The sequence below is a fragment of the Coregonus clupeaformis genome, chromosome 14 (genome assembly GCF_020615455.1).
Source record: "Coregonus clupeaformis isolate EN_2021a chromosome 14, ASM2061545v1, whole genome shotgun sequence".
NCBI classification, from domain to species: Eukaryota; Metazoa; Chordata; class Actinopteri; order Salmoniformes; family Salmonidae; genus Coregonus; species Coregonus clupeaformis.
In genome coordinates, this window is record NC_059205.1 from 40,399,379 (window position 1) to 40,425,379 (window position 26,001).

Consider the following 26,001-nt stretch of genomic DNA (forward strand, 5'->3'; position numbering starts at 1 on the left):
TCTGGAATTCATTATAATTATGCCCCAGTCATGCTTATGCAGTGTTACTTTAAACATGCAAGCTCACACCATTTTTCAGTGGGTAAACATAATTGTCCTCTCTTTGTCCTTTTATGTTTGACACATGGACCACAGTTAATTTGGAACGGCAGTGACTGTGAATAAATTCACAATTCACAGCTTCAACGTTTTGTACAAATGTGCAGCAAGACAATGTGCCTACTGTCAGTAGTAGCCCTTGCAATACTGTTCATTTTACATCAAGTGCTTTCCTCTGCACTGCACAGACATGAAAAGGTATAGCCTTTACATCACAATGTGGAACTAGTGTGGGTTGGCTCTGAGGGTTGCATCAGCTCTCGTCCTTTTAACTGCCCTCTCAACACTGACTGTGGAGAGACAAGCAAGCCCTTCTATCCTCAGCCATCTCTCTCAGCAAAAAAATCCCACTAAAAAAGAAAGACTAGTCTTTGAACTTCACTCTATAATTGCCAAGGCATGGGGAAAGCCTCACTCTACCACCAGCACCATCTTCAACCCCTCAGACGACAGACAAAATGGCATCCAGGACAAGCTGTAGTGTTGGCTGTAGTTTGTGCACTAATGAGAACATCTGTGTGGTACCCGGCAGAGTTAGCAACTGTCTCCTAGCGAAGGTGGCAGGCAGGCGGCGTGGGCAGGCAGCTGTTATTGTAAAAGTGGCAGTTTACACTGGCATAGAGGTTACATCAGCGTGGCACTAAAATAACTCTGCAGTCTGAAGGGGAATGAATGAAAAAAATAATGAAAATCTGAGCTGATTGACACTGTATTGATTTAGTAGCTAGGTGGTAAGCGTTGTAAAAGGTGATCTGTAGGTTGAAGGTTCAGCATATGTGAGGCTTACTGTACTAGAAGGTACTGTAGTACCCTTGAGAAATGTATGTAACCTTAATTGCTTCAGTTAATGTCATGCTGTCCTAGATAAGGGTGTATGAGAGGAAAATATTGTACAAGATCAAATGGAACAATGCTACCGCCTATTGGACATTTCTATGTTTTCACACAAAGTCTGAGTAACATATTATATAGCACGTATACAGGATTGTACTTTGTAGCATGAGAGTAAATAAGAAAAAAAACATGACAATTTATTTGTGACAGTGTCTCCTGTCTACAGTGTACATATATTATGTCACTTTCAGGACAGTCTCACATCGATACTGACTATATTTTGGCTAGCAGAGGAGCATCCCCTGAGGACAACTACAAACTGGCAAAAAAGTGCAACTTGAGAAATGGAGCCAACTGGAAAAGACTTCAACCGGAAACTGGAGCCAAGTGGAAACATCAATATGCGAGTCAGAGTTTGAGCTTCAGGACAAAGGTGTAAACTGGGTTTAAGTTGCAGAGACGCGGGAATGAGAATACCAACTCCGAAACCACAGTCTTTCCCCACTCGGCCGACACAGAATTTATACCGATGCGAGCAAACCTAAAGTGACAGCATGTCAGCAGGAGAATCGCATATATGTCACGGTACTATGTCGTCCTGCATCTCCTCAATGTAAATCCATCTGTAATATGAGTCAGAGTCTCAGCTTCAGGACAAAGGTGTAGCAGCAGCAGCAATGTCTATTTCTCCTGGTTCCCTTCGCCTCCTGCTGGCCAGTTGACAGAGATGTGGTAGGGTTTCAGCTCGTCTTCAGAGACGAAATCTGGAGCACGACTCATCAGGTCATGGCCCCTGAATGATTTGGGGAAGGCAATCACGTCTCTGATGCTGGGGGCTCCGACGATAATAGACAGAAGGCGGTCCAAACCTAGAGGAAAAATGAACCAGGGATTTTAGTCAGGGGAAAGAAATTATGAATCACAAATGAGGTATTACATTTGGCTGCAGGAGGACAAGGGGCCTGGCCTACTTAGTTCTACTAAGTCTACTACTAAGATTCTTTAGAACATTTTACATTTTAATCATTTAGCAGACGCTCTTATCCAGAGCGACTTAGTTAAGTGAGTGCATACATTTTTCATAAATTTTTTCATACTGGCCCCCCGTGGGAATCGAACCCACAACCCTGGCGTTGCAAGCGCCATGCACTACCAATTGAGCTACACGGGGCATAGAACAAAATGGTGAAATATGAAAGCATGAGAAACGCAAAGCTGAGTGTGTCTGGTGTCAGTTATGATGGTTATTATGGCTGACTTACCCAATGCAATCCCACCATGAGGGGGAGCCCCAGAGTCCAGTGCCTCTAACAGGTGAGAAAGGAGAGATGGATCCTCCTGAAAGACAGAACAAAGTCAGGGGGTTTCCTAACTCTACAGAGGGATTCACTAAGTCTGCCCTTTTTTATTCATCGCTAAGCTGGAAGGATTATGACAGTAGAATCTATCCTACAGCTACAGTAGTAAATACTGTCTTATTACCAGTGATAATAAATATTACAGACTGACCTTGCAGCAAGCTAGGAGAACATGCACCTCAGAAACTTGCAGCTAGAGGCAGCAACAATATGAGCACTGTGATTCCCGATCCTAATCAGTTGTTTATTTCGGTACTAAATCAAATCACATTTTATTGGTCACATGCGCCGAATACAACAGGTGTAGACTTCACTGTGAAATGCTTGATTACGAGCCCATTCCCAACAATGCAGAGTTAAAAAGTAAGAAAGATATTTGCTAAATAAAAAGGGAAATAGTAACAATAAAATAACATGGCTATATACAAGGAGTACCAGTACTGATCAATGTGCAGTGGTACAAGGTAATTGAGGTAATACAGTATGTACAGTGAGGGAAAAAAGTATTTGATCCCCTGCTGATTTTGTACGTTTGCCCACTGACAAAGAAAAGATCAGTCTATAATTTTAATGATAGGTTTATTTGAACAGTGAGACAGAATAACAAAAAAAAATCCAGAAAAACACATGTCAAAAATGTTATAAATTGATTTGCATTTTAATGAGGGAAATAAGTATTTGACCCCTCTACAAAACATGACTTAGTACTTGGTGGCAAAACCCTTGTTGGTACATGGCCCCGTCCATCGTCCCTTTGATGCGGTGAAGTTGTCCTGTCCCCTTAGCAGAAAAACACCCCCAAAGCAGAATGTTTCCACCTCCATGTTTGACGGTGGGGATGGTGATCTTGGGGTCATAGGCAGCATTCCTCCTCCTCCAAACACGGCGAGTTGAGTTGATGCCAAAGAGCTCCATTTTGGTCTCATCTGACAACAACACTTTCACCCAGTTCTCCTCTGAATTATTCAGATGTTCATTGGCAAACTTCAGACAGGCATGTATATGTGCTTTCTTGAGCAGGGGGACATTGCGGGCGCTACAGGATTTCAGTCCTTCACGGCATAGTGTGTTACCAATTGTTTTCTTGGTGACTATGGTCCCAGCTGCCTTGAGATCATTGACAAGATCCTCCCGTGTAGTTTTGGGCTGATTCCTCACCGTTCTCATGATCATTGCAACTCCACGAGGTGAGATCTTGCATGGAGCCCCAGGCCGAGGGAGATCGACCGTTTTTTGTGTTTCTTCCATTTGCGAATAATCGCACCAACTGTTGTCACCTTCTCACCAAGCTGCTTGGCGATGATCTTGTAGCCCATTCCAGCCTTGTGTAGGTCTACAATCTTGTCCCTGACATCCTTGGAGAGCTCTTTGGTATTGGCCATGGTGGAGAGTTTGGAATCTGATTGATTGATTGCTTCTGTTATTCTGTCTCTCACTGTTCAAATGAACCTACCATTAAAAGTATAGACTGATCATGTCTTTGTCAGTGGGCAAACGTACAAAATCAGCAGGGGATCAAATACGTTTTTCCCTCACTGTATATATATACACACACACACACACACACACACACACACACACATATATATATATATCTGTGGAAAAAATTAAGAGACCACTGCACATTTTTCTTAAATCAGCATCTCTACATGTAGGACAGCCATTCCATTCCAGTGTCTGTTGAATTCCAACACAGGCACACGTCATTCTACTGAATTAGGTACTGATTAGGTGATCACATGAACCAAATCTTATTTAACGAGGAAAAGTATAAAAAACACTGCTGTGGTCATCACTATCCTCTTGCAATAGGACCAGCTGGATGGCAAAAACAGTGCTAATAGTACCTCAAAAGTAATATTAATCAAAAATTAACTATTGACCATGCTAAAAGAGTTGAAAAGGAAAGTTTTGAGTGAGGAAAAGAAGGGTTCAATTCTGGCTTTACTGGCAGAGGATACAGTGAGTGTCAGGTTGCTTCCATCCTTAAAATGTCAAAGACGGCGGTTCATAAGAACAAGGTCAAGCAGCAGACATTGGGGACAACAAAGCTACAGACTGGCAGAGGGCGAAAACGACTCTCTACTGACCGGGATGACGCCAACTTATTCGAATGTCACTCAACAACCGTAGGATGACATCAAGTGACCTACAAAAAGAATGGCCAACGGCAGCTGGGGTGAAGTGCACGGCGAGGACGGTTCAAAACAGGCTCCTAGGGGCAGGGCTGAAGTCGTGCAAAGCTAGAAAAAAGTACTTCATCAATGAGAAGCAAAGAAGAGCCAGGCTGAGGTTTGCAAAAGACCATAAGGATTGGACTGTAGAAAGGTCATCTTCTCTGATGAGTCCAATTTTCAGCTTTGCCCAACACCTGGTCGTCTAAATGGTTAGACGGAGACCTGGAGAGGCCTACAAGCCACAGTGTCTCGCACCCACTGTGAATTTTGGTGGAGGATCGGTGATGATCTGGGGGTGCTTCAGCAAGGCTGGAAGCGGACAGATTTGTCTTTGTGAAGGACGCATGAATCAAGCCACGTACAAGGTTGTCCTGGAAGAAAACTTGCTTCCTTTTGCTCTGACATTGTGCCATGCCACACAGCCAGGTCAATCAATGTGTGGATGGAGGACCACCAGATTTTGGCGAAAACCAAACTCTGCATTCCACAGTAAGAACATCATACCAAAGGTCAAGCATGGTGGTGGTGGTGTGATGGTTTGGGTATGCTTTGCTGCCTCAGGACCTGGACGACTTGCCTTAATAGAAGGAACCATGAATTCTGCTCTGTATCAGAGAATTCTACAGGAGAATGTCAGACCATCCGTCTGTGAGCTGAAGCGCAGCTGGGTCATGCAGCAAGACAATGATCCAAAACACACAATCTAGTCTACAGGAAAATTGCTAAAAAGCAACAAATTTGAAGTTTTGGAATGGCCTAGTCAAAGTCCAGACCTAATCCCAATTGAGATGTTGTGGCAGGACTTGAAACGAGCAGTTCATGCTTGAAAACCCACGTCACTGAGTTAAAGCAGTTCTGCATGGGCCAAAATTCCTCCACAGCGACGTGAGAGACTGATCAACAACTACAGGAAGCATTTGGTTGGAGTCATTGCAGCTAAAGGTGGCACAACCAGTTATTGAGTGTAAGGGGGCAATAACTTTTTCACACAGGGGAATTGGGTGTTGCATAACTTTGTTTATGAAATAAATATGTAATTGTTGTGTTATTTGTTCACTTATGGTTCCCTTTATCTAATATTAGGTTCTGATAACATTCAGTATCACAAATATGTAAAAGTAGAGAAAATTAGAAAGGGGGCAAATACTTTTTCATAGCACTGTATATAGTTTTTGTACTTTAACCCCTTTTTCTCCCCAATGTCATGATATCCAACTGGTAGTTACAGTCTTGTCCCATCGCTGCAACTCTCCTACGGACTCGGGAGAGGCGAAGGTCGAGAGCCATGCGTCCTCTGAAACACAACCCTGCCAAGCCGCACTGCTTCTTGACACACTGCTCGCTTAACCCGGAAGCTAGCCACCAAAAGGAGTCGCTAGAACGCGATGGGACAAGGAAATCCCAGCTGGCCAAACCCTCCCCTGACCAGGACGACGCTGGGCCAATTGTGCGCCGCCTCATGGGTCTCCCAGTCACGGCCGGCTGTGACACAGCCTGGGATCGAACCCGGGTCTGTAGTGAAGCCTTGAGCCCTGCGATGCAGTGCCTTAGACCCCAGTGCCTCAACCCCCTGAGTCAATATATGTTGCGAGTCTTTCTGGATAAGTATCTAAGAGCTTGCCACACCTGGAGGTACTGACCTGTTGCACCCTCTACAACCACTGTGATTATTATTTGACCCTGCTGGTCATCTATGAAGGTTTGAACATCTTGAAGAACAATCTGGCCTTAATGGCCATGTACTCTTATAATCTCCACCCGGCACAGCCAGAAGAGGACTGGCCACCCCTCAGAGCCTGGTTCCTCTCTAGGTTTCTTCCTAGATTCCTGCCTTTCTAGGGAATTTTACCTAGTGACCGTGCTTCTACATCTGCATTGCTTGCTCCTTGGGGTTTTAGGCTGGGTTTCTGTATAGCACTTTGTGACATCTGCTGATGTAAAAAGGGCTTTTTAAATAAATGTGATTGATTGATTGATTGTGCAACATTACTTTTTTCAAAATTCTTAAAGCTCTGTCAAATTGGTTGTTGATCATTGCTAGACAACCATTTTCAGGTCTTGCCATAGATTTTCAAGCAGATTTAAGTCAAAACTAACTCGGCCACTCAGGAACATTCACCGTCTTCTTGGTAAGCAACTCCAGTGTATATTTGCCCTTGTGTTTTAGGTTATTGTCCTGCTGAAAGGTGAATTCATCTCCCAGTTTCTGGTGGAAAGCAGACCGAACCAGATTTTCCTCTAGGATTTTGCCTGTGCTTAGCTTCATTCCGTTTCTTTTTTAAACTGAAAAACTCCCCAGTCCTTAACGATTACAAGCATACCCATAACATGATGCAGCCACCACTATGCTTGAAAATATGGAGAGTGGTACTCAGCAATGTGTTGTATGGGATTTGCCCCAATCATAACACCTTGTATTCAGGACAAAAAGTTAATTGCTTTGCCAAATGTTTTGCAGTATTACTTTAGTGCCTTGTTGCAAACAGGATGCATGTTTTGGAATATTTATATTCTGTACAGGCTTCCTTATTTTCACTCTGTCAATTAGGGTAGTAATCAAATCAAATGTTATTTGTCACATATACATGTTTAGCAGATGTTATAGCGGGTGTAGCAAAATGCTTGTGCTTCTAGCTCCGACAGTGCAGTAATATCTAATGTTGAGTCATCCTCAGTTTTCTCCTATCATAGCCATTAAAAACTCTAACTGCTTTAAAGACACAAATGGCCTCATGGTGAAATCCTTGAGTGGTTTCCTTTCTCACAGGCAACTGAGTTATGAAGGACACCTGTATCTTTGTAGTGACTGGGTGTATTGATCCACCATCCAAAGTGTAAATAATAACTGCACCATGCTCAAAGGAATATTCAATGTCTGCTTTATTTTATTTTTACCCATCTACCAATAGGTGCCCTTCTTTGCAAAGCATTGGAAAACCTCCCTGGTCTGTGTGGTTGAATCTGTGTTTGAAATTCACTGCTCGACTGAAGGACCTTACAGATAATTGTATGTGTGGGGTAGAGAGATGAGGTAGTCATTCAAAAATCCTGTTTTAAAATTATTGGACACAGAGTGAGTCCATGCAACTTATTATGTGACTTGTTAAGCACATTTTTACTCCTGAACTTATTTAGGCTTGCCATAACAAAGGGGTTGAATACTTTCAGCTTTTCATTTTTAATAAATGTGTAAAGGTTTCACTTTGACATTATGGGGTATTGCGTGTAGGCCAGTGACAACATATCTCAATTTAATACATTTTAAATTCAGGCTGTAACAAGACAAAATGTGGTTCAGCAATCTTACGGCTTGGGGATAGAAGCTGTTCAGGAGCCTTTTGATCCCAGACTTGCGCTCCGGTACTCCTTGCCGTGCGGTAGCAGAGAGAACAGTCTATGACTTGGGTGGCTAGAGTTTGACAATTTTTAAGCCTTCCTCTGAATCCGCCTGGTATAGAGCTCCTGGATGGCAGGGAGTTCAGCCCCAGTGATGTACTGGGCCATACACACTACCCTCTGTAGCGCCTTGCATTCAGATGCCGAACAGTTGCCATACCAAGCGGTGATGCAGCCAGTCAAGATGCTCTCAATGGTGGAGCTGTAGAACTTTTTGATGATCTGAGGGCACATCCAAATCTTTTCAGCCTCCTGAGGGGGTAGAGGTGTGGTGTGCATGCGGAGGAACTTAAAGCTCTCGACCCGCTCCACTACAGCCCTGTCGATGTGAATGGGGGCGTGTTCGGCCCTCAGTTTCCTGTAGTCCATGATAAGCTCCTTTGTCTTGCCCATGTTGAGGGAGAGGTTCTTGTCCTGGAACCACCCTGCAAGGTCTCTGACCTCCTCCCTATAGGCTGTCTCCTCGTCGTCTGTGATCAGGCCAACCACCGTCGTGTCGTCTGCAAACTTAATGATGTTGGAATCATGCGTGGCCAAGCAGTTGTGGGTGAACTGGGAGTACAGCAGGGGACTGAGCACGCACCACTGAGGGACCCTGTGTTGAGGGTCAGTGTTGCGGATATGTTGTTGCCTACCCTCACCACCTGGGGGGCGGCCCGTCAGTATGTCCAGGATCCAGTTGCAGAGGAAGGTGTTCAGGCCCAGGCTCCTTAGCTTAGTGATAATCTTGGAGGGCACTACGGTGTCGAACACTGAGCTGTAGTCAATGAACAGTAATCTCACGTAGGTGTATCATTTATCCAGGTGGGAAAGGGCAGTGTGGAGTGCAATAGAGATTGCGTCATCTGTGGCTCTGTTGGGGCGATATGCGAAATTTGAGTGGGTTCAGGGTTTCTGGAATGATGGTGTTGATGTGAGCTATGACCAGCCTTTCAAAGCATTCCATGGCTACAGATGTGAGTGCTATGAGGCGGTAGTCATATAGACAGGTTATCTTGGCGTTCTTGGGCACAGGGACTATGGTGGTCTGCTTGAAACATGTAGATATTACAGACTGAGTCAGGTTGAAAATGTCAGTGAAGACACTTACCTGCTGGTCAGCGCATGCGCCGAGTACGCGTCCTGATAATCCGTCTGGCCCTGCGGCCTTGTGAATGTTAACCAGTTTAAAGGTCTTACTCATATCGGTTATGAAGAATGCGATCATACAGTCGTCTGGAACAGCTGGTGCTCTCATGCATGGTTCAGTGTTCCTTGCCTCAAAGCGAGCATAGAAGGCATTTAGCTCGTCTGGTAGGCTTGCGTCACTGGGCAGCTCTCAGCTAGGTTTCCCTTTGTAATCTGTGATAGTTTGCAAGCCCTGCCACATTCAACGAGCGTCAGAGCCGGTGTAGTAGGATTTGATCTTAGTCCTGTATTGACGCTTTGCCTGTTTGATGGTTCGTCGGAGGGCGTAGCGGAATTTCTTATAAGCATCCGGATTAGTGTCCCGCTCCATGAAAGTGGCAGCTCTAGCCTTTAGCTCAGTGTGCGGATGTTGTTGGTAATCCATGGCTTCTGGTGGGGATATGTACGTACGGTCACTGTTGGGACTACGTCGTCAATGTACTTATTAATGAAGCCGGTGACTGATGTGGCAAGCTCCTCAATGCCATCGGATGAATCCTGGAACATATTCCAGTCTGTGCTAGCGAAATAGTCCTGTAGCTTAGCATCCACTTCCGTATTGAGCCCGTCACTGGTACTTCCTGTTTGAGTTTTTGCTTGTAAGCAGGAATCAGGAGGATAGAGTTATGGTCAGATTAGCCAAATGGAGCCAAATGCACAGGTGACATGCTGGTAGAAATGAGGTAAAACAGATTTCAATTTTCCTGCATTAAAATCACCGGCCACCAGGAGTGCTGCCTCTGGATAAGCATTTTCTTGTTTGCTTATGGCTCTATACAGCTCGTTGAGTGCAGTCTTAGTGCCAGCACCAGTTTGGTCTGGTAAATAGACAGCTACGAAAAATACAGATAAACTCTCTTGATAAATAGTATGGTCTACAGCTTATCATGAGGTATTCTAAATCAGGAAAGTAGAACCTCGAGACTTTCTTAATATTAGAGATCGTGTACCAGCTATTGTTGACAAAGAGACACACCCCACCCCCCCGATCTTACCGGACTCTGCCGTTCTGTCCTGCCGATGGAGCTAGATGTACACTATCTATACAAAAGTATGTGGACACCCCTTGAAATTAGTGGATTCGGCTATTTTTAGCCACACCCGTTGATGACAGGTGTATAAAATCGAGCACACAGCCATGCAATCTCCATAGACAAACATTGGCAGTATAATGGCCTTACTGAAGAGCTCAATGACTTTCAACATGGCACTGTCAGAGGATGCCACCTTTCCAACAAGTCAGTTGGTCAAATTTCAGCTTTGCTGGAGCTAACCCGGCCAACTGTAAATTATGTTATTGTGAAGTGGAAACGTCTAGGAGAAACAACGGTTTAGCCGCGAAGTGGTAGGCCACACAAGCTCACAGAACGGGACAGCTGAGTGCTGAAGCGCGTAAAAATTGTCTATGCTCGGTTGCAACACTCACTACTGAGTTCCAAACTGCCTCTGGAAGCAACGTCAGCACAATAACTATTTGTCGGGAGTTTCATGAAATGGGTTTCCATGGCTGAGCAGCCACACACAAGCCTAAGATCACCATGCGCAATGCCAAGGCGTCAGCTGGAGTGGTGTGAAGCTCGCCGCCATCAGACTCTGAAGCAGTGGAAACGCGTTCTCTGGAGTGATGAATCACACTTCACCATCTGGCAGATCGACTGACAAATCTGAGTTTGGCGGATGCCAGCAGAACGCTTCCAGCCCAAATGCATAGTGCCAACTGTAAAGTTTGGTGTAGGAATAATGGTCTGGGACTGTTTTTCATGGTTCGAGCTAGGCACCTTAGTTCCAGTGAAATGAAATATTAATGCTACACCATACAATGACATTCTAGAGGATTCTGTGCTTCCAACTTTGTGGCAACAAAAGCCCTTTCCTGCATGACAATGCCCCCGTGCACAAAGTGAGGTCCATACAGGTTTGTCGAGATCGGTGTGGAAGAGCTTAACTGGCCTGCACAGAGCTCTGACCTCAACCTCATCTAACACCTTTGGGATGAATTGGAACGCGGACTGCGAACCAGGCCTAATCGCCCAACATCAGTGCCCAACCTCACGAATGCTCGTGGCTGAATGGAAGCAAGTCCCGCAGCAATGTTCCTACATCTAGTGGAAAGCCTTTCCAGAAGAGTGGAGGCTGTTATAGCAGCAAAGGATTAACCAACCTCATATTAATGCCCATGATTTTGGAATGAGATGTTCGACAAGCAGGTGTCAACATACTTTTGGTCATGTAGTGTATATTATCCATGTCCTTGTTCAGCCATGACTCTGAGAAGCATAGCATATTACAGTTCTTTATGTCCCGTTTGATAGGATAGTCTCGAACGGAGCTCATCCAGTTTATTCTCCAGCGATTGCACATTCGGCAATAGAACAGATGGTAGATGCGATTTATTCACTCACCGCTGTAGACTCATCAGGGTGCACACGCGCCGGCCTCTATAGCGCCGTCTCCTCCTCCAACGAGTGTCAGGGATTTGGACCTGGTCCGGAAAAATCTATATGTCTTTCGCCTCCGACCCATTGAATTCCTCGTCTAAATCGAGGTTAGTGATAGCTGTTCTGATGTCCAGAAGCTCTTTTCGGTCATAGGAAACGATGGCGGAAACATTATGTACTAAAGGTTACGATCAGCGCCCCCAAAAAATACACAAAAGAGCACAATTGGTCAGGAGCCCGTAAAACGTCTGCTTTCCAATGCAGCGCCTTTCGAAATACGGTATACTAATGGTAACTGTGCTTGCATATCCTCCTCAGCCTGATATAAATGACTGTGTGTTTGGGAAATCAGTATTCTGGTACTCTTACTTATCCAGTCCAAGTTCATTACCTTGAGGATCGTCTCCAACACATGCTGCTGATCAGAGGCCTTGTGAATACGAATGGATCCTCCTCCAACCTCACACCCGTTCAGGACCAGGTCATAATGCTGGCCACGTACCTGCCATATTGACACAGGAGAAATAGATGAATGATATGGTCTCAGTGCATAGGAAGTAACAGTACAGGATACTCTGATGTAAAGTTTGTTTATATTGATAGACTGATTTATGGTGAGTAGTTTACACTAATAAATACATTTTATTATTAGTTTTACTTGAATACATCGTTTTGAATTTCGAAACTTCTTGTTTGGACCACATCCAGGTTGGAAATAGCACAGTGACAGCTATGTCCAACAACACTTTCTTTAAGAGTTTTCTATTTGTACCAAACAGCAAGGAAGGGCACAGAAACAAGCTGATGAGAGGGTTCTTCTCTATAAATATGTGCCCAAGGAGAAAACCCTCCTCCTACTATATATGACCCTAACCTTGTGAGGCTGTGAATACAGGAGATGAGTATCCTCAAGGAGAGGTGCAGTGAAAGGATGGTGGGCTGACTCAAGCTGATCAGGGTCCTCTTCTTTTGGCAGGAACAGTGGGAAGTCTACCACCCACAGAAAGTGAAACGCTGAGGGGTCTCGAACAGCCACACCGGAGCCCTCTAGGAGTTCAGCACACTGAAGCCTCAACTTGCCCAACAAAGGGCGCTGTGGGAGGAAATCATGGAAATCAGGAGAGTGAAAGCTGCATTCACCGTGAAAAACTGACGTAAAGCAATGTAAAAGGTTGTTCTGTGTTGTTCATGTCAAAAACATTGTTTATTTTCAGAATGCACTGGCTTTCAACTACTTGGTCACAAAAGCCTCTGACGCCTGACAATTGACTATTGCATGGGTGGATTTGACACACCTCTTCGCTTTCTTCTATTCTGACATTTGATTGCAATTCCTTCCACATCCTTTAGACAAAAGTACACTATTGCTCCACAGCTACAGTGTCTTCAGAAAGTATTCATACCCCTTGACTTATTCCACATTTTGTGGTGTTACAGCCTGAATTCAAAATGGATTGAATTAATTTTTTCCCTCTACCATCTACACACAATATCCCATTATGACAGTGAAAACATGTTTTTAGAAAATGTAGAATGATCTAATTTACATACAGTACCAGTCAAAAGTTTGGACACACCTACACATTCAAGGGTTTTTCTTTATTTTTACTTTATTTTTTCTACTGTGTAGAATAATAGCGAAGACGTCAAAACTATGACATAACACATATGGAATCATGTAGTAACCAAAAAAGTGTAAAAAAAAATATCCAAATATATATTTGAGATTCTTCAAAGTAGCCACCCTTTGCCTTGATGACAGCTTTAAACACTCTTGGCATTCTCTCAACCAGCTGGAACCTGGAATGCTTTTCCAACAGTCTTGAAGGAGTTCCCACATATGCTGAGCACTTGTTGGCTGCTTTTCCTTCACTCTGCGGTCTAACTCATCCCAAACCATCTCAATTGGGTTGAGGTCGGGTGATTGTGGAGACCAGGTCATCTGATGTAGCACTCCATCACTGTCTTTCTTGGTAAAATAGCCCTTACACAGCCTGGAGGTGTGTTGGGTCATTGTCCTGTTGAAAAACAAATGATAGTCCCACTAAGCCCAAACCAGATGGGATGGCGTATCACTGCAGAATGCTGTGCTAGCCATGCTGGTTAAGTGTGCCTTGAATTCTAAATAGATCACAGACAGTGTCACCAGCAAAGCACCCCCACACCATCACACCTCCTCTTCCATGCTTCACGGTTGGAACTATACTCCCGAGTGGCGCAGTGGTCTAAGGCACTGCATCGCGGTTCGAATCCAGGCTCTGTCGTAGCCGGCCGCGACCGGGAGACCCATGGGGCGGCGCACAATTGGCCCAGTGTCATCCAGGGTAGGGGAGGGAATGGCTGGCAGGGATGTAGCTCAGTTGGTAGAGCATGGCGTTTGCAACGCCAGGGTTGTGGGTTCGATTCCCACGGGGGGCCAGTATGAAAAATAAAAAATAATGTATGCACTCACTAACTGTAAGTCGCTCTGGATAAGAGCGTCTGCTAAATGACTAAAATGTAAATGTAAAAATGTATACATGTGGAGATCATCCGTTCACCTACACTGCGTCTCACAAAGACACAGCAGTTGGAACCAAAAATCTCCAATTTGGACTCATCAGTCCAAAGGACAGATTTCCACCGGTCTAATGTCCATTGGTCATGTTTCTTGGCCCAAGCAAGTCTTTTCTTCTTATTGGTGTCCTTTAGTAGTGGTTTCTTTGCAGCAATTCGACCATGAAGGCCTGATTCACGCAGTCTCCTCTGAGCAGTTGATGTTGAGATGTGTCTGTTACTTGAACTCTATTAAGTATTTATTTGGGCTGCAAGTTCTGAGGCTGGTAACTCTAATGAACTTATCCTCTGCAGCAGAGGTAACTCTGGGTCTTCCTTTCTTGTGCCGGTCCTCATGAGAGCCAGTTTCATCATAGCGCTTGATGGTTTTTGCGACTGCACTTGAAGAAACTTTAAAAGTTCTTGAAATGTTCCGGATTGACTGACCTTTATGTCTTAAAAGTAATGATGGACTGTCGTTTCTCTTTGCTTCTTTGAGCTGTTCTTGCCATAATATGGACTTGGTCTTTTACCAAATAAGGCTATCTTCTGTATACCACCCCTACCTTGTCACAACACAACTGATTGGCTCAAACGCATTAAGAAGGAAATAAATTCCACAAATTAACTTTTAACAAGGCACACCTGTTAATTGAAATGCATTCCAGGTGACTACCTCATGAAGCTGGATGAGAGAATGCCAAGAGTGTCCAAAGCTGTCATCAAGGCAAAGGGTGGCTATTTGAAGAATCTCAAATATAAAATATATTTTGATTTGTTTAACACTTTTTTGGTTACTACATGATTCCATATGTGTTATTTCATAGTTTTGATGACTTCACTATTATTCTACATGTAGAAAATAGTAAAAATATAGAAAAACCCTTGAATGAGTAGGTGTGTCCAAACTTTTGACTGGTACTGTACGTATTCACATCCCTGAGTCAATACATGTTAAACTACCCTTGGCAGCGATTACAACTGTGAGTCTTTCTGGGTAAGTCTATAAGAGCTTTCCACACCTGGATTGTACAATATTTGCACATTATTCTTTTTAAAGTTCTTAATCTGTCAAGTTGGTTGTTGATCATTGCTAAACAGCCATTTTCAAGTCTTGCCATAGATTTTCAAGCTGATTTAAGTCAAAACTGTAACTAGGCCACTCAGGAACATTCAATGTCGTCTTGGTAAGCAACTTCAGTGTATATTTGGCCTTGTGTTTTAGGTTATTGTCATGGTGAAAGGTGAATTTGACTCCCAGTGTCTGTTAGAAAGCAGACTGAACAAGGTTTTCCTCTCGGAAATTGCCTGTGCTTAGCTCTATTCTATTTATTTTTATCCTAAAAAACACACCCTAGTCCCTGCTGATGACAAGCATACCCATAACATGATGCAGCTACCACCATGCTTGAAAATATGAAGTGGTACTCAGTGATGTGTTGTGTTGGATTTGCCCCAAACATAACACTTTGTATTTAGGACATAAAGTTAATTTCTTTGCCAATTTCTTTGCAGTTTCACTTTAGTGCCTTCTTGCAAACAGGATGCATGTTTTGGAATATTTTTATTCTGTAGAGACTTACTTCTTTTCACGCTGTCATTTATGTTAGTATTGTGGAGTAAATACAATGTTGTTGATCCATCCTCAGTTTTCTCCTATCACAGCCATTAAACTCTGTAACCGTTTTAAAGTCACTATTGGCCTCATGGTGAAATCCCTGAGCGGTTTCCTTCCTCTCCGGCAACTGAGTTAGGAAGGACGCATGTATCTTTGTAGTGACTGGGTGTATTAATCCACCATCCAAACTGTAATTAATGACTTTACCATGCTCAAAGAGATGTTTAATGTCTGCTTGTAAAAAATGGTTTATCCATCTACCAATAGGTGCCCTTCTTTGCGACGCATTGGAAAACACCCCTGGTCTTTGTCGTTGAATCTGTGTTTGAAATTCATTGCTTGACTGAGGGACCTTGCAGATAACTTTATGTGTGGGGTACAGAGATGAGGTAGTCATTCAAAAATCATGTTAAACACTATTATTGCACACAGTGAGTCCATGCAACTTATGTGACTTGTTAAGCACATTTTTACTCATGAACTTGTTTTGGCTTGCCATAACAAAAGAGTTGAATACCTATTGACTAAAATTTCAGCTTTCATTAATTAAGGAGTAAAAAATTATAAAAATATAATTCCACTGACATTATGGGGTTTGTGTGTAGGCCAGTGATACCTCTCAATATAACATCTCAATATAATCCATTTTGAATTCAGGCTGCAACACAACAAAATGTGGAGCAAGTCAAGGGGTGTGAATACATTCCGAAGACACTGCATATGAAAGACCTTTTCATTTGAACAAAACAACCATCATTTTTGGTATATCATCTGCACCCAGGCCCAATGACGCATGAGAAAAAATAAAAACATTTCAAGCTTTTAATTCTGAAAAATAAGACAAATCAAACCTTGCAGTGTGTTGTGTGTATGAATTATACTGTGCTACTGATTTCGGTTTGGGCCCCGGTCAATAGTAGTCCACTATATAGGCAGGATGCCATTTGGGACACAGCCAGGGTGACCAAATCAGATTGTAACTCACCACACATTCCTGCGTCCCAGCAGAGATGAGCAGCAGGTCCCCAGGTCTGGCCTGTGCCATCTGGAGCAGCTGCTGTTTAGCTGAGGCAGGCATGAGTCGGTTGAGGGGAGACTTCAATGCACCATCTGCCTTCACCAAAACTACACTCACTTCCTAGGAGAAAAAGAAAAAAAAGACACAAAAAAAATACCAGGCTTAATTGGCATACCTCTGATGCAGCTAGCCTCCGGGCATGGCGCCGACAGACTTGAATGCCAAGCAGTCATCGGGTTTTCATATCTCTCTAACCATGAATTGCTAAACCAAATAAATCATTAGTCGTAATGGAGTCACAAATTAGTTGTGTGTTTATCAATCATCTCACTTCGTTATAAAAAGGGGGTCCTACAAGATTTTCAGGATTGCACAACTCTAGGATTGGTGAGGTCTACCCTCGCCTCAGGGCAATTACACCATGTGCTTCGTTCAACATTTTCTTCAGTCATCTTGGCTTATTGATCATATTCCAGATTAATATTCATGAAGACAGTCTGTTTTCTTTTGCTGAGTGTACTGTAAAAGCAGCAGGGGGTTTTAAAGCGTGAGGTTACATACCTGGCCGAACTGGGTCCTGGCAGTTTGTTTCAGGGATTCGTGATCTTTGCTCTTCAAATGTTTCTGGAGTGAAATAAAGAACACATATGTCCTATAAAATGTCGATACCCCCTTAAACTCTTTTCACATTTTGTTGTGTCAGTGCCTCAGAGTTTCATGCATTTAAATAAGGATCCCCACCACTTATCTACCACCATACACAAATTATAAATATTTAAAATACTAAACTGAAATATCATAAATTGGATAAGTCTCCACCCCCCTGAGTCAATGCTTGGTGGAAGCACCTTTGGCAGCAATTACAGCTGTGATTAGGTCTCTGCCAACTTCTGCATGTCCTGCAGGCTCTAGTTTTGTCTTATCTTATTGTCCAGTCATGTGGTTAAATGCTGCAAAGAAAGACCTAGTTAAGCTGCAGCTGGCCCAGAAACGAGTGGCACGTCTTGCTCTTCATTGTAATCAGAAGGCTAATATAAATAATATGCATGCCAGTCTCTCCTGGCTAAGAGTTGAGGAGAGTGACTGCATCACTTATTTTTATAAAGAAACAATGTGTTGAAAATTCCAAATTGTTTACATAGTCAACTTATACACGGCTCTGACACACACACTTACCCCACTAGACATGGTCCTCTGTAGCTCAGCTGGTAGAGCACGGCGCTTGTAACGCCAAGGTAGTGGGTTCGATCCCCGGGACCACCCATACACAAAAAAATGTATGCACGCATGACTGTAAGTCGCTTTGGATAAAAGCGTCTGCTAAATGGCATATTATATTATTTATTATTAATATATATATATATATATGCCACCAGGGGTCATTTCACAGTCCCAAAATCCAGATCAAATTCAAGAAGGCGTACAGTATTACACTACCGGTCAAAAGTTTTAGAACACCTACTCATTCAAGGGTTTTTCTTTATTTTTACTATTTTCTACATTGTAGAATAATAGTGAAGTCATCAAAACTATGAAATAACACATATGGAATCATGTAGTAACCAAAAAAAGTGTTAAACAAATCAAAATATATTTTATATTTGAGATTCTTCAAAGTAACCACCCTTTGCCTTGATGACAGCTTTGCACACTCTTGGCATTCTCTCAACCAGCTTCATGAGGTAGTCACCTGGAATGCATTTCAATTTAAATTCACAGGTGTGCCTTGTTAAAAGTTAATTTGTGGAATTTCTTTCCTTCTTAATATGTTTGAGCCAATCAGTTGTGCTGTGACAAGGTAGGGGGGATATACAGAAGATAGCCCTATTTGGTAAAAGACCAAGTCCATATTATGGCAAGAACAGCTCAAATAAGCAAAGAGAAACGACAGTCCATTACTTTACGACATGAAGGTCAGTCAATACGGAAAATTAAGAACTTTGAAAGTTTCTTCAAGTGCAGTCACAAAAACCATCAAGTGCTATGATGAAACTGGCTCTCATGAGGACCGGCACAGGAATGGAAGAGTTACCTCTGCTGCAGAGGATAAGTTCATTAGAGTTACCAGCCTCAGAAATTGCAGCCCAAATAAATGCTTCACAGAGTTCAAGTAACAGACACATCTCCACAACAACTGTTCAGAGCAGACTGTGTGAATCAGGCCTTCATGGACGAATTGCAGCAAAGAAACCACTACTAAAGGACACCAATAAGAAGAAAAGACTTGCTTGGGCCAAGGAACACAAGCAATGGACATTAGACCGGTGGAAATTTGTCCTTTGGTCTGGAGTCCAAATTTGAGATTTTTGGTTCCAACCGCCGTGTCTTTGTGAGACGCGATGTGGGTGAACGGATTATCTCCGCATGTGTATTTCCCACTGTAAAGCATGGAGGAGGAGGTGTTATGGTGCGGTGCTTTGCTGGTGACACTGTCTGTGATTTATTTAGAATTCAAGGCACACTTAACCAGCATGGCTACCACAGCATTCTGCAGCGATACGCCATCCCATCTGGTTTGCGCTAAGTGGGACTATCATTTGTTTTTTAACAGGACAATGACCCAACACACCTCCAGGCTGTGTAAGGGCTATTTTACCAAGGAGAGTGATGGAGTGCTGCATCAGATGACCTGGCCTCCACAATCACCCGACTGAGCGGTTTGGGATGAGTCGGACCGCAGAGTGAAGGAAATGCAGCCAACAAGTGCTCAGCATATGTGGGAACTCCTTCAAGACTGTTGGAAAAGCATTTCAGGTTAAGCTGATTGAGAGAATGCCAAGAGTGTGCAAAGCTGTCATCAAGGCAAAGGGTGGCTATTTGAAGAATCTCAAATATAAAATATAGTTTTATTTGTTTAACACCTTTTTGGTTACTACATGATTCCATATGTGTTATTTCATAGTTTTGATATCTTCACTATTATTCTACAATGTAGAAAATAGTACAAATAATGAAAAACCCTTGAATGAGTAGGTGTTCTAAAACTTTTGACCGGTAGTGTGGGGAAAAAAAGTATTTAGTCAGCCACCAATTGTGCAAGTTCTCCCACTTAAAAAGATGAGAGAGGCCTGTAATTTTCATCATAGGTACACGTCAACTATGACAGAGAAATTGAGGAAAAAAATTCCAGAAAATCACATTGTAGGATTTTTAATGAATTCATTTGCTAATTATGGTGGAAAATAATTATTTGGTCACCTACAAACAAGCAAGATTTCTGGCTCTCACAGACCTGTAACTTCTTCTTTAAGAGGCTCCTCTGTCCTCCACTTGTTACCTGTATTAATGGCACCTGTTTGAACTTGTTATCAGTATAAAAGACACCTGTCCACAACCTCAAACAGTCACACTCCAAACTCCACTATGGCCAAGACCAAAGAGCTCTCAAAGGACACCAGAAACAAAATTGTAGACCTGCACCAGGCTGGGAAGACTGAATCTGCAATAGGTAGGCAGCTTGGTTTGAAGAAATCAACTGTGGGAGCAATTATTAGGAAATGGAAGAAATACAAGACCACTGATAATCTCCCTCGATCTGGGGCTCCATGCAAGATCTCACCCCGTGGGGTCAAAATGATCACAAGAATGGTGAGCAAAAATCCCAGAACCACACAGGGGGACCTAGTGAATGACCTGCAGAGAGCTGGGACCAAAGTAACAAAGCCTACCATCAGTAACACACTACGCCGCCAGGGACTCAAATCCTGCAGTGCCAGACGTGTCCCCCTGCTTAAGCCAGTACATGTCCAGGCCCGTCTGAAGTTTGCTAGAGTGCATTTGGATGATCCAGAAGAGGATTGGGAGAATGTCATATGGTCAGATGAAACCAAAATATAACTTTTTGGTAAAAACTCCACTCGTCGTGTTTGGAGGACAAAGAATGCTGAGTTGCATCCAAAGAACACCATACCTACTGTGAAGCATGGGGGTTGAAACATCATGCTTTGGGGCTGTTTTTCTGCAAAGGGACCAGGACGACTGATCCGTGTAAAGGAAAGAATGAATGGGGCCATGTATCGTGGGATTTTGAGTGAAAACCTCCTTCCATCAGCAAGGGCATTGAAGATGAAACGTGGCTGGGTCTTTCAGCATGACAATGATCCCAAACACACCGCCCGGGCAACGAAGGAGTGGCTTCGTAAGAAGCATTTCAAGGTCCTGGAGTGGCCTAGCCAGTCTCCAGATCTCAACCCCATAGAAAATCTTTGGAGGGAGTTGAAAGTCTGTGTTGCCCAGCGACAGCCCCAAAACATCACTGCTCTAGAGGAGATCTGCATGGAGGAATGGGCCAAAATACCAGCAACAGTGTGTGAAAACCTTGTGAAGACTTACAGAAAACGTTTGACCTGTGTCATTGCCAACAAAGGGTATTTAACAAAGTATTGAGAAACTTTTGTTATTGACCAAGTACTTATTTTCCACCATAATTTGCAAATACATTCATAAAAAATCCTACAATGTGATTTTCTGGATTTTTTTTCCTCATTTTGTCTGTCATAGTTGATGTGTACCTATGATGAAAATTACAGGCCACTCTCATCTTTTTAAGTGGGAGAACTTGCACAATTGGTGGCTGACTAAATACTTTTTTTCCCCACTGTATATTAAGCCATTATTGCATGGAACTCCCATCTCATATTGCTGAAATGAATAGCATACCTGGTTTCAAAAAACAGATAAAGCAACACCTCACGGCACAACGCCTCTCCCTTATTTGACGTAGATATTTTGTGTGTATGTGTGCCATTTTTTTATATATGTAGTTCTGTCCTTGAGCTGTTCTTGTCTATTAATGTTCCGTATTATGTCCTGTTTCATGTTTTGTGTGGACCCCAGGAAAAGTAGCTGCTGCTTCACAACAGCTAATGGGGATCCTAATAAAATAACAAATACCAAAATATTTTTTTTTTACAAAACTGTTTAAGCACTGTCAAGTTCCTTGGGGAGTGTTGATGGACAGCAAGCTTCAAGTCATGCCACACATTTTTGATTGAATTTGGGTGGGGGCTCTGACTCGGCCACTCAAGGACATGTACCTTGTCATACCGTAGCCACTCCACTGTAGCTTTGGCTGTGTGCTTCTGGTCGTTGGCATGCTGAAATGTTAACTTCCGTCCCAGTTTCAGCATTCTTGCAGAGGGAAGCAGGTTTTCCTCAAGGACTTTTCTGTACATTTCTCCATTCATTTTCCCTACCATCCCTTCTTTCCCAGTCCCTGACAATGGGAAACATCCCCGTAACATGATTCTGCCACCACCATGCTTCACAGTAGGGATGGTGTTCTATGGGTGATGTGCCGTGTTGGGTTTGCGCCAAACGTAACGCTTTGCATTTAAGCCAAAAAGTTCCATTTTAATTCTGTCAGTCCACAAAACTCCAAAATGTTTTTTTGCATACTTCAAATGGGATTCAAGGTGAAATTTCTTGAGTAATGGCTTCCTTCTTGCCACCCTACCATACATGCCACATTTGTGGAGCACTTGTTATATTGTTGTCACATGCATACTTTGACCAGTCTTGGCCATAAAAGCCTGTCGTTCTTTCAAAGTTGACATTGGACTCTTGTTAGCCTCTCTGATCAGTCTCCTACTTGCTCTGTCATCCAGTTTGGAGGGAAGGCCTGATCTAGGCAGAGTCTTGGTGGTGCCATAAACCTTCCACTTCTTAATAATCGTCTTGACCGTGCACCAAGGGATATTCAAGGCCTTTTAAATGTTTTATACCCATCCCCTGATCTGTGCCTTTCCACAACTTTGTCCCAGAGTTCTTTTGAAAGCTCATTGGTGCTCATGGTTGAGTGTTTGCTTAACTTGGTGTGTGATTTTGAAGGTGATTGGTTACACCTGAGCTAATTTAGGATTGCTATTACAAGGGGGGTGGACACTTCTCCAACCAAGCTATTTCAGTTTTTATAGATTTTCAACAAGAAAAAAGAGAATAGTTTTCACTTAGAAGTTGTGGGGTAGGATGTGTAGATCAATGGTGAAAAAACTATTTTAATGCATTGTAATTCGAGGCTATAAAACAACAAACTGTGAACATTTTGAAAGGGGGTATAGACTTTCTATGGGCACTATATCACAACAAGTTAGACAATCTTTATTTGATGCACAAATCTTAACAAAAGTAATAGGCTAACAAAATCTATTAGAACAGTCTACCAGAATCCTTGATTTCTGTTTAACTGTACTTACTGCTCCATCCGGGACACATATTGCCTGGATACAGCCTCCTGGTTGGTTGAGGGCGTCTTTAAGGAACTCTATTTCTGTGTTGTGGAATGTTTTACTGATGTCCATGAGCTATAAAAGTAGGAAACACATTTCAAATTAGAACACTGAAGCAGGATATTCTTACTTCACTATCAGATTGTAGCATTTAAAAATACCCCCCAAAATGTAAAATAATTTCTAAGTATTTTGAGCAAACCTTCATGGCGAATCGTGTGTCTGGCTTGTCCACTCCATAGTCCTTCATTGCTTTTTCATACGTCATGCAGGGGAAGGGTGTGGAGACAGGATCTTTCTCCACGGGCCAGGAGTACTGGACCAAGCCCTCAATCAACCCTCGGATTCCAGCTTGATCCACAAAGGACATCTCAATGTCCACCTAGGGAGGATAGATAAGAGGCATTGTAGAGGAATGAGGGCAGAATTAAACTTGAATTATCTGTGTGTTTGTGTGTTTCCAGCGACGACCTTTAACAGAGTGAGCTGTGTGGGTGTCAAATTAAGAACCCCATTAAAGCTGTTCAACACTCATCTGCCAAAGTTATTCTATCTGCCCTAAGAAATAGTTGATCATGTCTCTTCTCAGAGCTAATCACTGCATTACCTGGGTAAATTCTGGCTGTCTGTCTGGTTTGGAACCTTCATCTCTGTAGCACCGGGCCACTTGAAAGTACCTGCAAGATAAATGTACATTAGAGAGTTACAATTCAAAGGCAAAACATTTTTTCACAAAAAATATATGCTCAAAACCAAAGTTGTTGATCTATGAAACAATGGACACAGGGCATCAGGTGTAACAATGTAACTGGTTATTCAGTGCAACGGATGCATTTTGTTTACCTGTCGATGCCAGCCACCATGAGAAGCTGTTTAAACTGCTGAGGACTCTGAGGCAGGGAGTAAAATCGACCAGGTTCTCTTGAAGGCACCACAAACTCCTTTGCACCCTGGAAAATACAAATACATGAGGGGAGGACTGACTCCTTTATAAATAATTTCATAGAGGAGCTCCTACTCTATAATACACATAATTTCTCCAAAATAGTGTTCGGAGAAAGTAAAATGTTGTGTGGAGTACAATGGAGAGGACCTACCCCTGGAGTCCTCTTAAATAAGGTGGGAGTTTCAACATCCACAAACCCTAGAATCATGGAAACAAACATATTATGAAAACAAATACACTTCTGTACAGTAGGATAGGAACTGGAGAGGCAACTCAAGGACACGTACCATGCACATTGCAGAGGTACTCTCTCATCTTCATCACTAGCTGGGACCTCAGCCTCAAGTTATACTGCATTTGTGACGAACGAAGGTCCAGATAGCGATACTGCATCCGAAGGGATTCAGATTTCTGTAAACAAAGAGTAAAGCTCATCAATACTGAAATAATAATGCTAACAATAAATATGTTAGTTTTTTGTGTGTGATGTTATTATGCGTAAATAATGTATTTAATCACATACTCACTTTCACAAAATCTTTGATTTCAAAGGGCAGCTTACGGCAGACATTTAGAATCTCCACACTCTCTGCAAGAACCTCAATCTCTCCTGTGGGCATCTCCTTCAATTTACAAAATTGCGACACATATCAGAATGGAGTCATTCACAATAACACTGACGGTAAATGTTACTGCCACTTGTCTTGTCATCAGTCTCACCTTGTTATCTTGTCCATCTGGTCGAAGCCTGACTGTGCCTTTCACCTTGATTACTGATTCAGGTGGTAAATCACACAAGGCTGTTTTCAGATTAAGTTTGGCCTAGGCACAAATTACAAATAAATATATAGTCAATATATAGAAACGTTAAAATATATGACATATACATCGGAATTTCAATAACAGAAATGCAAAATACAGCAGTGTTTTTGGAATAATTAATAAAAGTGTAGAACAGTCTTACCTCGTCTTGAGGGATAAGAATTTGTGCCAAGCCACTGAAATCTCTCATGATAAGAAATAAATCCTGTCTGATTGGAGCAAAACCATGTGTACACTGTTAGAATTAGCACAATACAATTATTTCCATGTGATGATATAGGCTACTTTAAATATGAATAGAAACAGTATGTGAGAAGAATAAAGTGCTTGAAACAGTGAAACATGTCAAACCTCAGGTATTGAACCCAGCCACACAGAGTGACTTCATCTCCTACATCAGCAGGCCGTAGTTCCCCACAAGTGTGACTCCGAAGGGACAAGCTGCTAGAACCTGGAGAGACATAAAGTTAGTGTTATGCCTGCTCTATATTAAGCATAGACATAATTATTCGTTGAGTAGTGTTCTTCCATCCTGGTCCTGGACACCCACGTTGTACTCTTTTGGTCCAGCCCAGTAGTAACAAACCTGTTGTGCACGTTGAGTGTTTGTTGACATTGAGAGAAAATCTCAAATGCATAATGCTGGGTTTGATCAGATGTCCTTGGCATGCAATCGGAATTGTTGTCCTTCGCCATAGTGAATATGCCTTGGTCTCCTGTCTACAGAGGAGAAGCATCCTCTGTGCCAATGCTCTGCTTTTATTGGCCATTTCAGATAGCTTGCTAGCTAACAGTACTGTAGCTAACTAACCAGCTCTTAGCTATTATCTAACCTTGTAAAGATATGTATTGCAAGCTGGCTGCTTGTTGTATATGGGTGCTAGCTACATAAACCTCATACGATTTATGCCCGATCAAAGCGACTGGCAATCTTGATGTGAAAAATTTAACTTTAGTTGCATCATGTCGATATGGTCCAAACGACGGCGTTAGGTAGCTAAAACTCGCTGCACCAGCGTCCTCTAATTCCTTCCATGCCTCGTCCACGTTCAGGCTGAAGTAGGAAGCACAAGTCTGAATAAGTATGGATGTACTTGGTATCGACAGTTTGTTACTTGTAGTGTGTCCATCCGTTGTGCTTACAGATTAGTGATTTTGTGCTCAATTTGTGTAACACATGACGGGGAAGGAGCGTTCTATTTCTGACCAAAGTAGTCAAACTACGAAAGGATCGATTACAATCTTTGTAGATAGATACAATATATTGAACAGCCTTTGAATCTTCAAGTGTATGAAAGGATTCGACGCATAGATTTGACGTCAATGTTGAATGATGCTGTAATTGACTACTTTTCCTTATCAAGAT

General features: G+C 42.7%; 1 protein-coding gene across 1 annotated transcript; it reads right to left on the reverse strand.

Annotated features, from left to right (window-relative positions):
- Positions 1 to 1,109: 1,109 nt before the first annotated feature.
- On the reverse strand, positions 1,110 to 25,927 carry dars2 (aspartyl-tRNA synthetase 2, mitochondrial). Its single transcript, XM_041896082.1, has 17 exons — positions 25,222 to 25,927; positions 24,987 to 25,086; positions 24,778 to 24,844; positions 24,534 to 24,635; positions 24,341 to 24,436; positions 24,101 to 24,224; positions 23,965 to 24,011; positions 23,711 to 23,817; positions 23,475 to 23,544; positions 23,070 to 23,249; positions 22,835 to 22,942; positions 17,202 to 17,264; positions 16,608 to 16,760; positions 12,344 to 12,562; positions 11,861 to 11,971; positions 2,196 to 2,271; positions 1,110 to 1,802 (listed from the first exon to the last, which is right to left on the reverse strand). The coding sequence occupies exons 1-17, from the start codon at positions 25,403 to 25,405 to the stop codon at positions 1,615 to 1,617; spliced, it is 1,995 nt and encodes a 664-aa protein (XP_041752016.1). The 5' UTR covers positions 25,406 to 25,927; the 3' UTR covers positions 1,110 to 1,614.
- Between the last annotated feature and the right edge of the window lie 74 nt (positions 25,928 to 26,001).

What these genes read in the sequence shown, in the direction of transcription:
- dars2 (XM_041896082.1), bottom strand. Translation starts at nt 25,405, where the DNA reads ATGGCCAATAAAAGCAGAGCATTGGCACAGAGGATGCTTCTCCTCTGT. An exon ending in TGTATTCACAGCCTCACAAG is followed by an intron (nt 11,972 to 12,343) that starts GTTAGGGTCATA and finishes TCAATATGGCAG; the next exon opens with GTACGTGGCCAGCATTATGA. An exon ending in TCATGGTGGGATTGCATTGG is followed by an intron (nt 1,803 to 2,195) that starts GTAAGTCAGCCA and finishes TTTTTCCTCTAG; the next exon opens with GTTTGGACCGCCTTCTGTCT.